This window comes from Poecile atricapillus, chromosome 3, assembly GCF_030490865.1.
Source record: "Poecile atricapillus isolate bPoeAtr1 chromosome 3, bPoeAtr1.hap1, whole genome shotgun sequence".
Lineage (NCBI taxonomy): Eukaryota > Metazoa > Chordata > Aves > Passeriformes > Paridae > Poecile > Poecile atricapillus.
Window position 1 is genome coordinate 6,039,505 of NC_081251.1, and position 12,758 is coordinate 6,052,262.

Sequence of the window (12,758 nt, forward strand, 5' to 3'; positions counted from 1 at the left end):
AAGTTCTCATAACCCTATCTTAGAGCAAAGGATGAGTATAGCTGTATTCAAGCTCTGAGCACACTTGGGTTTTTTTTTGCAGGCAAAGAAAAGTTGCCTGTTTCAAACAAAAAAGCCCAACATAATTAAACAAAGGTCCAGCAATAACCCAATAAGAAAATAAACCACTTTTATTCAAATTAAAAGGTGTTAATCACTCTTGGAATATAATTATAAACAGCTCCAATTCAGGAAGGTGGGTTTCTTCATTTAACACATACTCATTTGAAGGATACAAGAGATATATTTGCTTATCTATTCAAAAGCTTAAAATAAAACAATGAGCAGATACTTTTTCTGTTTAAAAATTAAATTTAACTCTTTCTTCAATAATAAAATATACTACCTATTATACAAAAAGGACATTATTTTATTCACAGTTGACAGAGTAGTCTCACAATCATAATATGAAAGGTAAACTGCAATGACATATTAATTATATTTTTCCTATTATTACAGATTATGAGGGTAGAACAGCCCACAAAGGCTCTAATCAGGGTCCTGTTATGTAAAGGGCTGCACATGCAGAGAACAAATACATAGTTCCTACTCCAAAAGGTTGCAATCTAATCTAAAATTGCACATTAAGAAGAATCTTCCTTGGCTGAAAAACACAAGTACACAAAGGGATCCAGGCTTGCTTTCTTATCTGATGGTGCCCTCTGGATACACAGTCACTTTTCACTGTCAGAAACTATAAAATAATTGTTTACAAATAAATTGCTTTTCTTTGAAACTTATCAGGTCTAAGTTTAAAGGTAATTCCTGATATGAGGTAATTCTCCATATGAGTTTTTGATCTTGCTTTTAGCCCAGTACTTCAGGTGGGAGCCCTGAAGCCATTAGCCATTTCTGGGATTAATGACATTTTGGAGGAGAAAATCCAGTCATATGAACTCAGATCTTAACCAATAGCTAAAAATTTGAGTGTCCTTACAAATGAGCTCTTTTTTTGATTGTTTTTTTGCCCTGAGGACAAACCATGTCTGATCATCATGTTATGGTCCACTGCCCAGATTTTGCCTTTGAATATCAGTGCAGGTTTTAAGTAACTGTGGGTCCATTGGGGCCGTGCAGCTCTCTGCTCACCCACTGATAGGAAACTTGTCCACATATCCCTTAAGGCTTCCCTACTGGCTTCTGCTATCCTCTCTCTGTGCAGTTCCCCTTCCTCTCTTTCAACCTCAGACCTCCTCAAAGTAACCAGAATTGTCCAAAATGAGTCAGGATTTGAAAACGAGTAGGTTTGGGAGGGGGAAAAAGCACTTCTGCTCACCCGCAAATCTTACTGTACAACTTGGTTTTGATCTTCAGGCTTTAGAACTGAAAACAGGTTACAAAAATTAATCTATTGATCACAAAGCCACAATTTTCTAGGAAATACACAGCAGGACCCTTCATAAAAAAAAAAAAAAATAGGACAAAAGGAAGCAAAGAGGGGTTACCATCATAGCTCTGAGAGTTTGCACAGATGAGGACCCCATTCTCCAGGAACCAAACCAAGCAGCTATTGGGAATTTGTTCATAGCCTGTGAAAACACAGTCAGGAGTAAAAGCTGTCAGGTTTGCACCAGGAAAGAGGGCTGGGCTGGGGAGTGGGGTTTTTCACCCCAAATTCTTACAGTTATTAATGTCCAGCAATTTCCACCACTAAACAACAAAACACACTCCTGGTTTCTTTGAAACACAAGGCTTAGAAACAGAACAGCATTGGAAATGAGAAGCGAGGCAGCAGCAGGGCAGCTCGGTGCACTTAAGGGAACATTTTTAAGCCATTTAGCGGGAGTTTATTGCTCCAGCACTGGAGGCTTTGCTCATTCAAGCACGACAGGGTGTGCATTGTTGTGCCAGAGCTGCCCGCCCTGGGTGTGTGTGGTGTGGGGCAAGGGGCCAAGGGCTGTGTTTAAACGCACCCGCACGAGAAATGCGATTTAGGCAGAACAAAGCACACTCCTGTTGTGCCTCCCCGTGATTATAAAATAGATCTGTGTCATTATAAATAGAAAATGACTGGTGACAAAGATGCTGCTTTGACTCACTTCTGAGGCCAAGCTCCTTCGCTGCGGTTCCTGATGTCAGACCAATTTAGCGGCTGCGCTGCAGGCGAATGTGTCTGGTTTGGGGTTAGCCAGTCCACATCTCATGATGGCTTAATCTCGTTTTAAAACAGCGGGGGATTCACTGGGGTCCTTTGCAAGCATCACGCCCTCGCCCAAGGACGGCTCTGAACGCCTTCAAAAGGCGCTGTGCCCACTGCAAGGCTCGGATTGCTGCACAGCAAATTACCTTGCCCTCCAAGGGACTGCCAAACTTTCGGGTCTGTGAAGTTGAGATCCTGCTTCCACACAACTAATGGTGTGGTTCTTGTTTATTCCAGTGGGAACCAAATCAAAGACACAGAAATAATAGTGCCCTTTCAAAAGTGTAAGTTTTCCTCTTTATGCCTCTTTCTAGCCCAACAAACTTCACAGCATTATTGAATTAAATAATGTAGATAAATACTCTGAATGTATATGTATATATATATATAGTTTTTATACTGTAGAATAGGTAATTTTAAAAAAAAAACAAAAAAAAACCCCCAAAAACCAAAAAACAAACACAGACCCCAAAAACCCAAACCAGAAACTAGAGCTGAAGACCCTGTTGCAGTATCTGGAATATTCTGTTCATTTACTCTGAAGCATGCTCCTTAAAACAAACTGCAATCTTTCTGCTTCAATAATTTAATCAGAATCCCACTTGTATTTTCCACCATGGTTTACTCACAAAGCTGGGGATAACCTCTCATTTCCTGAAAGCACTTAAAAACTTTCTTAATGAAAGAGTAGAGAAATCTGCTGTTTGCAAATTCTACTTACTTATTGCTTATTTCCAAATGAAAGTAGTTAATTTAATGAAGGAGGGGGAAAAAAAAGGAGTGAAAAAGAAAAAGACTAATTTGGTGCCTGTAGCCATTTCCCAAATTCTTCAGAGTTTATAGATCTAGAGAGACAGGGAAAGAGCAACTTCTCAGCAGTGCAGCAGAATAGGCTAAAATGACCCTGGAAACCCAAGCAATTCTGGGAATTAAAGGATGTTCACTCCTGTTATGGTTCTACACTGCAAACTGCTTTTAGGGCTCCCAGTAGTACCCATTAGCAATAGCCAAGCTTTTCTGTTTTAATTTAATTTAATTTAATTTCCACCAACAAATTCCACCCTGTGGTGAGAATTGACAGTATCATGTTGAGAACCATTAAAGCATATTTAGATTGTTTTTACTCCATGTATACATAAAAAAAAAAAATATAAATTCCCCCACCCTTCTTAGTTTTCTTTAGACAAGCCACTTCATAATAAGAGTGAGGCAGACACAATGGAGGCATCGTTGTGCTGTGGGATACCACCATAGGGAGTGTGGCTGGAGATAGAGTGGAACATGCCTTGGCATTGCACTGCCTGGTCCCTGCTCCACTCTGAACCCCCCATGGGACCAGAACAGAGCCTGGCAGCGCTGCTCATGTCCCTGCAGTTACCACCTGGTGTCCTTCTTCTGCACTAAGAACCTTTATAGCACCGCTGCCTCCTTTTCTCCCTGAGCGCTCTCTGTTCTCCCTGCACTGGAAACATCTTCGTACTTGTGCCACCTTTGGCTTTACTGGGAATTCCTATTGGGAATTCCCCCACTGGGAATTCTGCCACCAGATTTCAAAGGGAAGAGAATAATAATTCCCTTCATTAATATAGGCTTTTCTGTCATGGCTTTTAGGCTCCTCTCCAGGCAGGCAGGCAAGCAAGCACATGTTTAACATTAAACACATCAGTAGTCCCTATTCACATGTGCAAGCTAGAAATGCTCATTAGCGCTGGATCATGGCTCCAGCTGAGCTCTAACACCTCAGCCAGGGAGCCAGGCAGAAGGAAAGGTGGCCCTCAAACCTTTCATCATGCTTGCACCATCACTGGTGCAGCAGTTTCGGCTCCTCCAGCGTGTGGTGGGTCCCCTTGGCAGCAGAGGCTCGACCCGCTGAGCTGTGACAATGCCACCATTCAGAGCTGCTTAGCTGATGAGCACAGCTCAACTACACCACATCCAAACACATCCTTGGGAGTGTTTTCAGGATTAGCATCTCTCCAGTGCATGGTGACAGGCAATGATTTGGGGCAAGAGGGGAATAAGATGATTGCTGCGGTCTCTGAGAGGCTGCTGAGTCCTGTGTGGGGAGCTCCTGAGGGCTCACACAGGGTTCTTCAGGCTTTTATGTCACGTGTTGAAAAAATGGACATATCAAGCTTTGGAAAAGAGCATTGGATGGGGTTTCTGGGCCTTTCTGGGGCTGAGTGTTGTTTGGAATGTGGGACAAGGAAATAAAGCAGCTTAATGCTCTCTACATTCCCTACACATGAGCTGGAAGAAAAGGGAACAGGACTCCTCTTTTCACTGCTGAGCACTGAGTGGGCTGTTGTAGTTCAGTGTCCAAACCAGCACAGCCCTCCTGAAAGCAGGAAATGGGAAATTTGTGACTCAGAGGGTACATGTCTACTACCTGAGAGAAACCCCTAGGAAAAGCTACTTTCAACATGCTGCCTTGCTGACGTCTATGCTGAAATTCACAGTCCAGACTAAACAGCCTATCACTCTTGGTTAAAGTATCCCAGATGAAAAGACACAATTTTAAAAATTATTTTAATGCTGTTTTCTCAAAAAAAAATAAAAATAAAATCATTACCTCCTTCAACTTCTCAACAAGTATAAACCTCACAGCTTTCCTGCCTCCTCTGGAATTACTAAGTCATTGCAGACATCAAAATTAATGAAGATATGAAAGATTCAGCAGAGAGGCAAAATCTTACTGGAAAAATATTTCCTAATATCAAAAATTCAAGAATAATGAATGCATTTAGAAAATTAATAAACAAAGGCAAATTTCCTGATGCTTAAAAGAATACATATGAAGGAGGACACAAGACTTAGGGGGTATTTTTTTCTTTAAAACACCAATTCATTTTTTTAAAAAAATAATGCTTCCATGTGCTTCTGGTTTTACAGAAGTGTGGCTTCCACTGGCTAAATTTTTGCAGTACTTTCAACTCAGCTTATTAGCCAAACTCAGATAATGCAGACAAGGGCCTTCATCCCATCAGATGGAAGTGCTACACTAAAACAGTGTCCAATGTGCCCATCCACAAGGATCCTGCTACTTATCACTGAGGTCATGGCTAACTTGGCGCTGACAAGAGAGGGAGAAAGGTGTTTAGGGGTTAACATAAAATAAATATATATTTAAAATTAATGCTATGTGCAATTCAGCTGAACTTTCTTGTAGGAAACAAAGTTATCCATTTTCTTTGTGCTATAGACTGTCATTCTCCCTAGCAGTGCCTTTTCACCTGCAGCAACCAGAGGAGTAACCTGTAGTTCTATATTCCACACTAGATCTGATAAAGCAGTATCATTATGTGATTTCTATAGGAAAAAATGTTTCTCAGAAGGCCTGGTTTGAATAGACTTTAAACAGATACTCTTTAGTCCTACCTGTGCTGTAAAATGACCTCTTGGCAATTCAAACAGTTCTAGCAGAGGATAAGGGTAACTAACCTATGGGATCCTCAAAAACTCCCATACCACTGCTAATAGAAGAAAAATCAATATTCGTTCCAATATGAATGAAGTGTTGGATTGACTGAGCAGGGAGCTTTGAAATATATATCTAAGAAATGTTTGGATGAAATGGACATCTTCACAGACATTTGGTCTGCATTTCTGAAATGTAGATGATTAAATCCACATTGTTGGCTTCTTCCCTCTCTGCACTATGTCTTTCTTTACATCTTGCAAAAAAATTTATGAACAAAGTTATTGTAAATCTACAATGTCTGTCTTGTCACTTAGATTCTTTTCATAAATGCTGCCTTGCCAATGTAGATATACAATCCTGTATGATTAATATTTACTACTTATAATTCTAAATACAATGGAAGGTCACCAAAAATATTCTGCCTAAAAGAGTCTGGAGCCCTTTAGAATCTCGTTGGTGATGGATCCTGAGCCTTGAGAACTGAGCTCAAAATCTTAGCAAAACACTTCTCTATGTAGGATTTCCAGTATTTCCTGCTTCTGGCAAGGGATAAAGCCAAGAAGCACAAAGGTGAGTGAAAGTTACAGATCTGAAAACATGAGCTTGGATCTCAAACCCAAACAAAGGTCAGGGAATGCCTGAACCTGTCCATGATCTTGGATCAGCCCATAATGGAATTATGAGTAAAATGCAAAGTTAGGATGCAGAGCGAGACTTGAATTTAGACAGAATCAGCACTATAGCTGAAAGCTGATCCATTTTCCTCTAATTTCTCATATCCATCATTATATTTTATCTAGATATTTTAGAGTACTGTATGAAAAATGAAGATATTTAAGGAAATATTGTTGCAATTAATTGAAAGGAAATTAGCCTGGGGACTTTTAGATTTTATTATGAAATCTTAAGAAGTTTTTAAGAACATGAAAATCATCTTAGAAAAAGCTCATTGCATTTATAGATCATTTTATTTTTGATATAAGCTAAATAATTTTTAAACATAATATCTTTAAAACAGATGCATTTTTAGGTCACAGAAATCAGCTGACTGTGATTCGTCCCTCTTCTATGAAAAATAGAGACCAATATATAAGAGAATTTCAGAACTACGAAATTCAGCAAAATGGTGATGATTTTGAGATGGAAATCAGGGCAGACCCTGGTTCACCTGAGATCTGCTGCATGTTTGGACAGTCTTCTTTTAGGACATAAATATAATAAGCAGAGAGCAAGAATCTGCATCTGCTTCTGTGTCTTTTATTCAAATGCAGCAACTGTGACTAAGGAAAGCAACTGACTGAAGTGCGAGCCTGGGAAAAGGCAACTGAGAAAAATGTAGTTTCTGTTGATTGACAGGATCATACTGAGAATAAAAAATCCCCAGGACCGTTGATCAGATAGAAGAATTTTCTCTAGGAACAAACTTGGAGAGCTTTGCTAATAACTCTTTTCTAAACTGACCGACCTATCCTGACCCAAGTGTTGAGTGTAAACAAATACCAGAAAGACAGAAAGAAAGGATTGAGTCAATTAGGATAAATAAATAAATAAATAAATGGCAGATTTCTTAAAAAAAAAAAAAAAAAGAAAGAAAATTATATCACAATAATTCCAATCTCATGAAGAAATGTTTTTAACAAGCCACATATGCTTGTGCAGATACTTCTAATCTCATCAGATTTTTCTGGCTGCTATTAGTGTTCTCTGAGCCAGCTGATTTATCAGCAATATTTTAAAGAGTGCAAACCTTTGCCCTCCAGTCTAGCCACTGCTAAAATAGCTCATTCTAGGAGAAGACTTGGGAGTTCATGGATTTTCTTCTGAGGTTTTGAAAGTTCAGAACAAATTGACCATTGCATGTGAAACAATAGTCAACCACAAACTCCCTTCAGTCAATGAACAACATTCTGCTCCCAGCTGGATTAGTGTGAGAAGTGGAATTAACCCACCAAAGCGAAAGGATGGTCTCAGATTGTCATCAGCATCACATGGCAGAGCCTGGCTTTCGATGTTGTTCCACTTTTTCAGCTCTCTGGCTGCAAACAAGTCTTCTGTGAGGTTCCTCTTGGTCACAGCTTACCAGCTTGGGGTTCCCCTCAAATGAGTGCAGCTTTAGCAGCTCTGATCAGAAGGGGAGCCACATCAGGTTACGGCTCAGCTTTATTTTATCTTTTGAAACAGCAATAAATCCCCCCACAAACTGAAACCTGCAAACCATGTGCTCTCCTGTGCATACTAGGGCACATGAGTTTCAAGTGAAAGAGCTGCCATTCTGAATCTGCTGAAGAAACGTGCAAATAATCACCAGTGTAAAGCAGATGTGCCAAGCAGGCCCTGCAGACAGAGCAAACTAATCACGTTTAGAAAAAAAAGCCTAATTCAGAATTGTGGAACCTGGATGGGTAAAGCCTGGATGAGCAGGATTGAGGCATCATGCATGGATTTCTGCTAGAAAACACTTGCTGAATTCCTGTCTGGAAATGTGCCTCTCACTGTGCCAGCCTGCCCTCTTTGAGGCTCTCACAGCAAACTCCTCCTGGGGTGAGATGATGAGCACTTGAAAGTGACCCATCTGGAGCCCAAGGCGACGAAAGCGCTTCCCCTGCCTGGAATCCATGTGCAGCGACAGCTTCCCACTGCTGATCCAAGTTTCCCAAGATAGCAATTATAAAGGAACTGGCAACCTTACAGTCAAGACGACAATATCCTACGTGGTTTGGTTTGCTGTGCCAATTCCCTCTGTGGGTGCTGGAGTCAATCTGCTGCCCCTGTTACTGCTGTCTGTCTGTCTCTACCAACCAGCAGATCCACTGGGCATTTTGGCACAGGCCCTGCTCTTCCAGGGGCTGTCTGCTCAATTGCTCTTTCACTCTCTTTTGCTTAAAACATTCGGATCCAACAACACCATGCAAATTTTATGCAGAGTAGCATCTGCAAGTCTGACATATTCACTCAGGCTTCCCCCTCTTGCGCCAAGTTAAAAATAAATACCCTATAAACTCCCGGGCCTGCTAAGACAGAAGATGCTTTCAGAGAGTTTATTTAAATATAACTGCTAAGAGCACTTCTGCTTTAGGGTCAAACTCCTATTTTTCCCCTCTCTCTGTCTCTCTCTTCTATTTTGTTCATGCCTCAAGGATCTTAATAGAACAGAGGGAAAAAGCATCCTTGAAATAACCTAGAGAGGAACCTATGTATTCCTAACTCTCTCACCTGAAATTTCAGCTATTTTTAAAACTCTAAAGAATACAGGTCATAATGTACCCCCAACATAGAACAAGAAACTAGTCAAGTGGACTCATTTCCAATACTGATTGCAAATAATACTAGTTGAGCCAGATCTTGGGTTAGACCTCAAAGGGTATCCACCCCCCACCCCCCCACTACAGCTGCCTTCTCTTTTCTCCAGGGAGAGGCAGATTTGTCCCTGCCCAATACACTTGGAGCAGGTGAAGTCATAAAGATGCCAACCAGACAGCAGAAGGATAAAGTACATCTTAAGGCAACAAGGAGCAGAGTCTGTGAAAGGGGATACTGAGACATGGCTGGGGGCAGTTACGACTTGCTGAGCCTCTTGGCCACATCTGCGTAGGCTTGCTCGATTTCTTTGTCTGCTGCACAGGTGTTGGTGAACTCATCCCTCGTGTACGCGTTCTTCAGGTACCGCCACAGCCCCGTCATCTCCGCTGGGAACTCAAAGTTGCGGTATTTCTTTGCAACAATCTAAAGCAAAGATAAAACACGTGAAAAAAGCATCCCACCGGGGATGTATCTCCTTATGGAGCTTCTTGCTCTCTTCTGACATATAATTAATAGCAAATGAGAGGAATGTTTGGAGAATCAGGGATTTATTACAGAAAAGCCTGAGAAGTGACTCCTGGTTGTCCCCTAACTTGCAAGGCTGCTGCTTGGCCTAAGGACACTTTAAAGCTATGAGCTGTCACCAAATTTCAACTTTTATGGTACTTGAAGTTCATTGATTTTACTATATTGGGGTTTTGGGGTTTGTTTTTTTTACAAGTCTTAAGTACATCCCTTAAAGCTGAGACACCACATAAGAAGGGGCTGAATCATAAAAAGTGAGACAGATTTAAGAGAAAGGCGTTAGTAACGATTATAACATATTTTCATATTAATTATTAAATTTAACTTTATTATATATATATGGTATGATATTTTTTATATATGTAATATATTTTGCCTGGCAAATGGTGTCAGAGGATGTAACCACCTACAGAAGTTGTAAGGCTCTATCTGTGCTCATGAAAAGGAAAAATTCAGGGTGGTATGGGTACCATGATTAGGAAACCAAGATGATTTAGCATATATTAGAAACAGAAGCATTGGGGAAAACTGAGAGAGAAAATAGTTATTTCAAGACTTGTTAGACTAGGAAATTGTCTATCAAGGCAAATTTTTGATTTCTGAAAACACTCAGGCCCTTATTCAGGAAAATAGTTAAGTGCATACTTAATTGTAAGCACCTGTACTGTCCCATTGAAGTCAATGGGATTAATCTGTACTTTAAGCTAGTTAGTTAGTTAGTTAAGTACCTTGCTGTATTGGGATATTTCAGTTTCCCTGTAGGAATATACCATATAGAATAAGCCTGTGGTGACAGAGAGAACTATCTGATAGGAAGGGATGGATTAGCTAATTTAATGAGTGCTTCTAATCTCTAATTGTTCTGACAGTATAAAATTGTTTCTGGGCATAAATTACATACATATGTGCCACAGAGTTCCCCTTTATTTTTAAAGCACATGGTAGAGCTGTTTTCCATCTCAGATTTCTTAGGACAGTCATGTTCCCAGAAACGACTGTGATTTGTTTTTATTACCAGGATCCACTTGGTATATGCAAGTCCAAATCCTGTCCTAAACTGCATTTAATTAAGCATTCTTGCCTTCCACTGTGCTTCACACGCATATGGGGAAGATAAAACCTGCTCAGCAACTTAAGTCAACATTTTCAAAATTTCCAGCACACATCTTCCATAAAATGAAAATATAATTTATCCTTTTCTTCTATCTGTTAAATGCTTTTCAGGCAATATGCTATGGCTATGCTTGTCTGAGAAAAAATTTAGTTCTCTTTTTTACATCTTTCATTTCATCCCTAGAAGACAAGAACCAGTGAGGGGCCACACATTTATTTTGCATTGTCTGACTCCAATGTTGCCAATGAAGACAAGCCAGAATAAGCAATAGACCTGTGAGGATATTATCACATTTCTTACCTGGTGACTTATGTGCTTTTTCAATTTTTTTTTTTTTTCATTTTGCATGTGTGCAGTCAGCTCCCAGGCTCAGTTTATGTTTTGGCTCACAGAGCCAAATTAGATGCAAGACTTGGCTTTAATTCCTAGCTCACTCGCTTGCCAAGGTCTGCCAGGTACTTGCGTTACTCTAAAGAAACATGTCATCTGATAAATTAAATAAATGCAACATTTAGAAGTCAAGATGATGTACATGATTTGCACTATACCAGCAACTGTAGTACATCTTAAATCCTGGACCTCTGCAATGATTGTGATTTGTTAAATTCTCTGTGTGAAATACCAGATGGAATAAATATTCCCCAAAGAGATGGATTGCTGCTCTTAAGTTACAAATGGGTGGGAACTGACTAACGTTTTGACATGTTTCTTAAGGGCATTAGGAACTAATTAATACAAAAAACTGCTGCTACTTGCAGCAGGGTAAAAATAAGGAGACAAGGCACCTAGAATTTAGTACTGTCTTCACCACTAAGAAGTGATGGGATAGTTTTCCCATGAACTAGGTATAAAGTTCCTTTATTTAACCTGTAGGAAACATTGACGAGCAGAAGTGAATTTCAAACTGCTCTTCTAGGCCTTAAGAACTCTCTGCTGAAATGCATGTTGGCTTTGGAGCTCAGCTGTCAGAGCAAGGCTTCTTTGACCATCTCATGTCATCTTTTACCTTGACAACGTGAAGTTTGGGCAGAAGGTTGCAGTCAGCAAGTGTCAGGTCATCTCCATCCAGAAACTTGCGTTTAGACACTTTCTCCTCTTCAGTGCTGTCTGCATCAATCTCCTCTGGCAGGGGAGTTCTCAGGTAGTCATCCAGCTTCTTCAGAGCCTTCACCAAGCCCCTTTCAAGTGCTTTGCCAAAAAAAGTTAAAGAATAAGTGATTAGAGCAGGATAAGAATTGTTTTAAAATGTTCATGGTCTGTGGCTACAGTAGTGTCTAGGAAAAAAGGCAAGAACCAATTTCTTTGTTAATTTGTGCTCCAAAGCCAACACAATCCAATGGCAAAGTAGCCCAGCAAAGTACATCTGCCTGAGGATAAAGCTCATCCTGCAGTGGTAAAAGGAATACAGGGACCTTGCCGTACCATGTCTTCTCCTGACCAAAAATGAAAAGCAGTGGAAGAGATCACAGAAGGGAAAAACAGCTTGTCAAGACGATACACCAAAAAACCACATATTGCCTATGATATTCTTCTTGTCTGTTGAAAGCCATCACACAGGAACTGGAACCCTGTACACCACTCCTTCATTTTTCTAACCAGCCACATTGGACTGCAATGAAACAGAATTTTCTAGCATTGCTTCAGCCCTATCAAGTCTTAGTTTTGCTTCTTTCAACACCCTTGCAGAGTAATTAAAGGCAATAGCAGTAATTCCAACGATGCTAACCAGAGCTCCATAGAGCTGAAAGATATGCTACAAATGAGATGAGATATTAGCCAGTGTTAAAAATTCCCATTTAACTCAGATTCAGCTTGGGTGCAAATGCTCTTTTTGAGAGATCTCAAATAGTCTCACAACAGAGGGGACTCCAGACCTCTTAGCTCAGTTACTGAGGATCGTGTCCCACACTGCTGCTGGCTCCAACAAATTCCAGTCTTCAAATGCCACCTAGACCTCTACTGCAGAGTGCAAACTCTTCAACCCAGGCAACAAATTTGTGTTCTGATGCTTTACTGCCAGGACAACAGAAAAGCTTTCTGGCAAAAATGCACTTACAAAAAGCTGAATAACTGTGCAGGTTTGTGCCTTACTTAAACTGCAAACACTCGGGGCAAAGAAGGGTCTTTCGTGTTTCTGTTTGAAGGGTGAAAAGCATGATGGAGTTCTGGTCCCCCACAAGTGCCCCAAAGTGCTAAAGCAACATAAATAAGAAACAGCA

General features: G+C 40.4%; 1 protein-coding gene across 2 annotated transcripts in view; it reads right to left on the bottom strand.

Moving 5' to 3' along the window:
• Nucleotides 1–152: 152 nt before the first annotated feature.
• CLIC5 (chloride intracellular channel 5) overlaps nucleotides 153–12,758 on the bottom strand; it is a 76,485-nt gene continuing 63,879 nt past the window's right edge. For both annotated transcript variants that reach the window (XM_058834450.1, XM_058834451.1), the window contains exons 5-6: nucleotides 11,546–11,727; nucleotides 153–9,323 (exon numbers count right to left, since the gene is read on the bottom strand). In XM_058834450.1, the coding sequence (XP_058690433.1) occupies nucleotides 9,156–9,323; nucleotides 11,546–11,727 (350 nt within the window). In that variant the 3' untranslated portion in view covers nucleotides 153–9,155. The remainder of the gene's footprint in view (nucleotides 9,324–11,545; nucleotides 11,728–12,758) is intronic.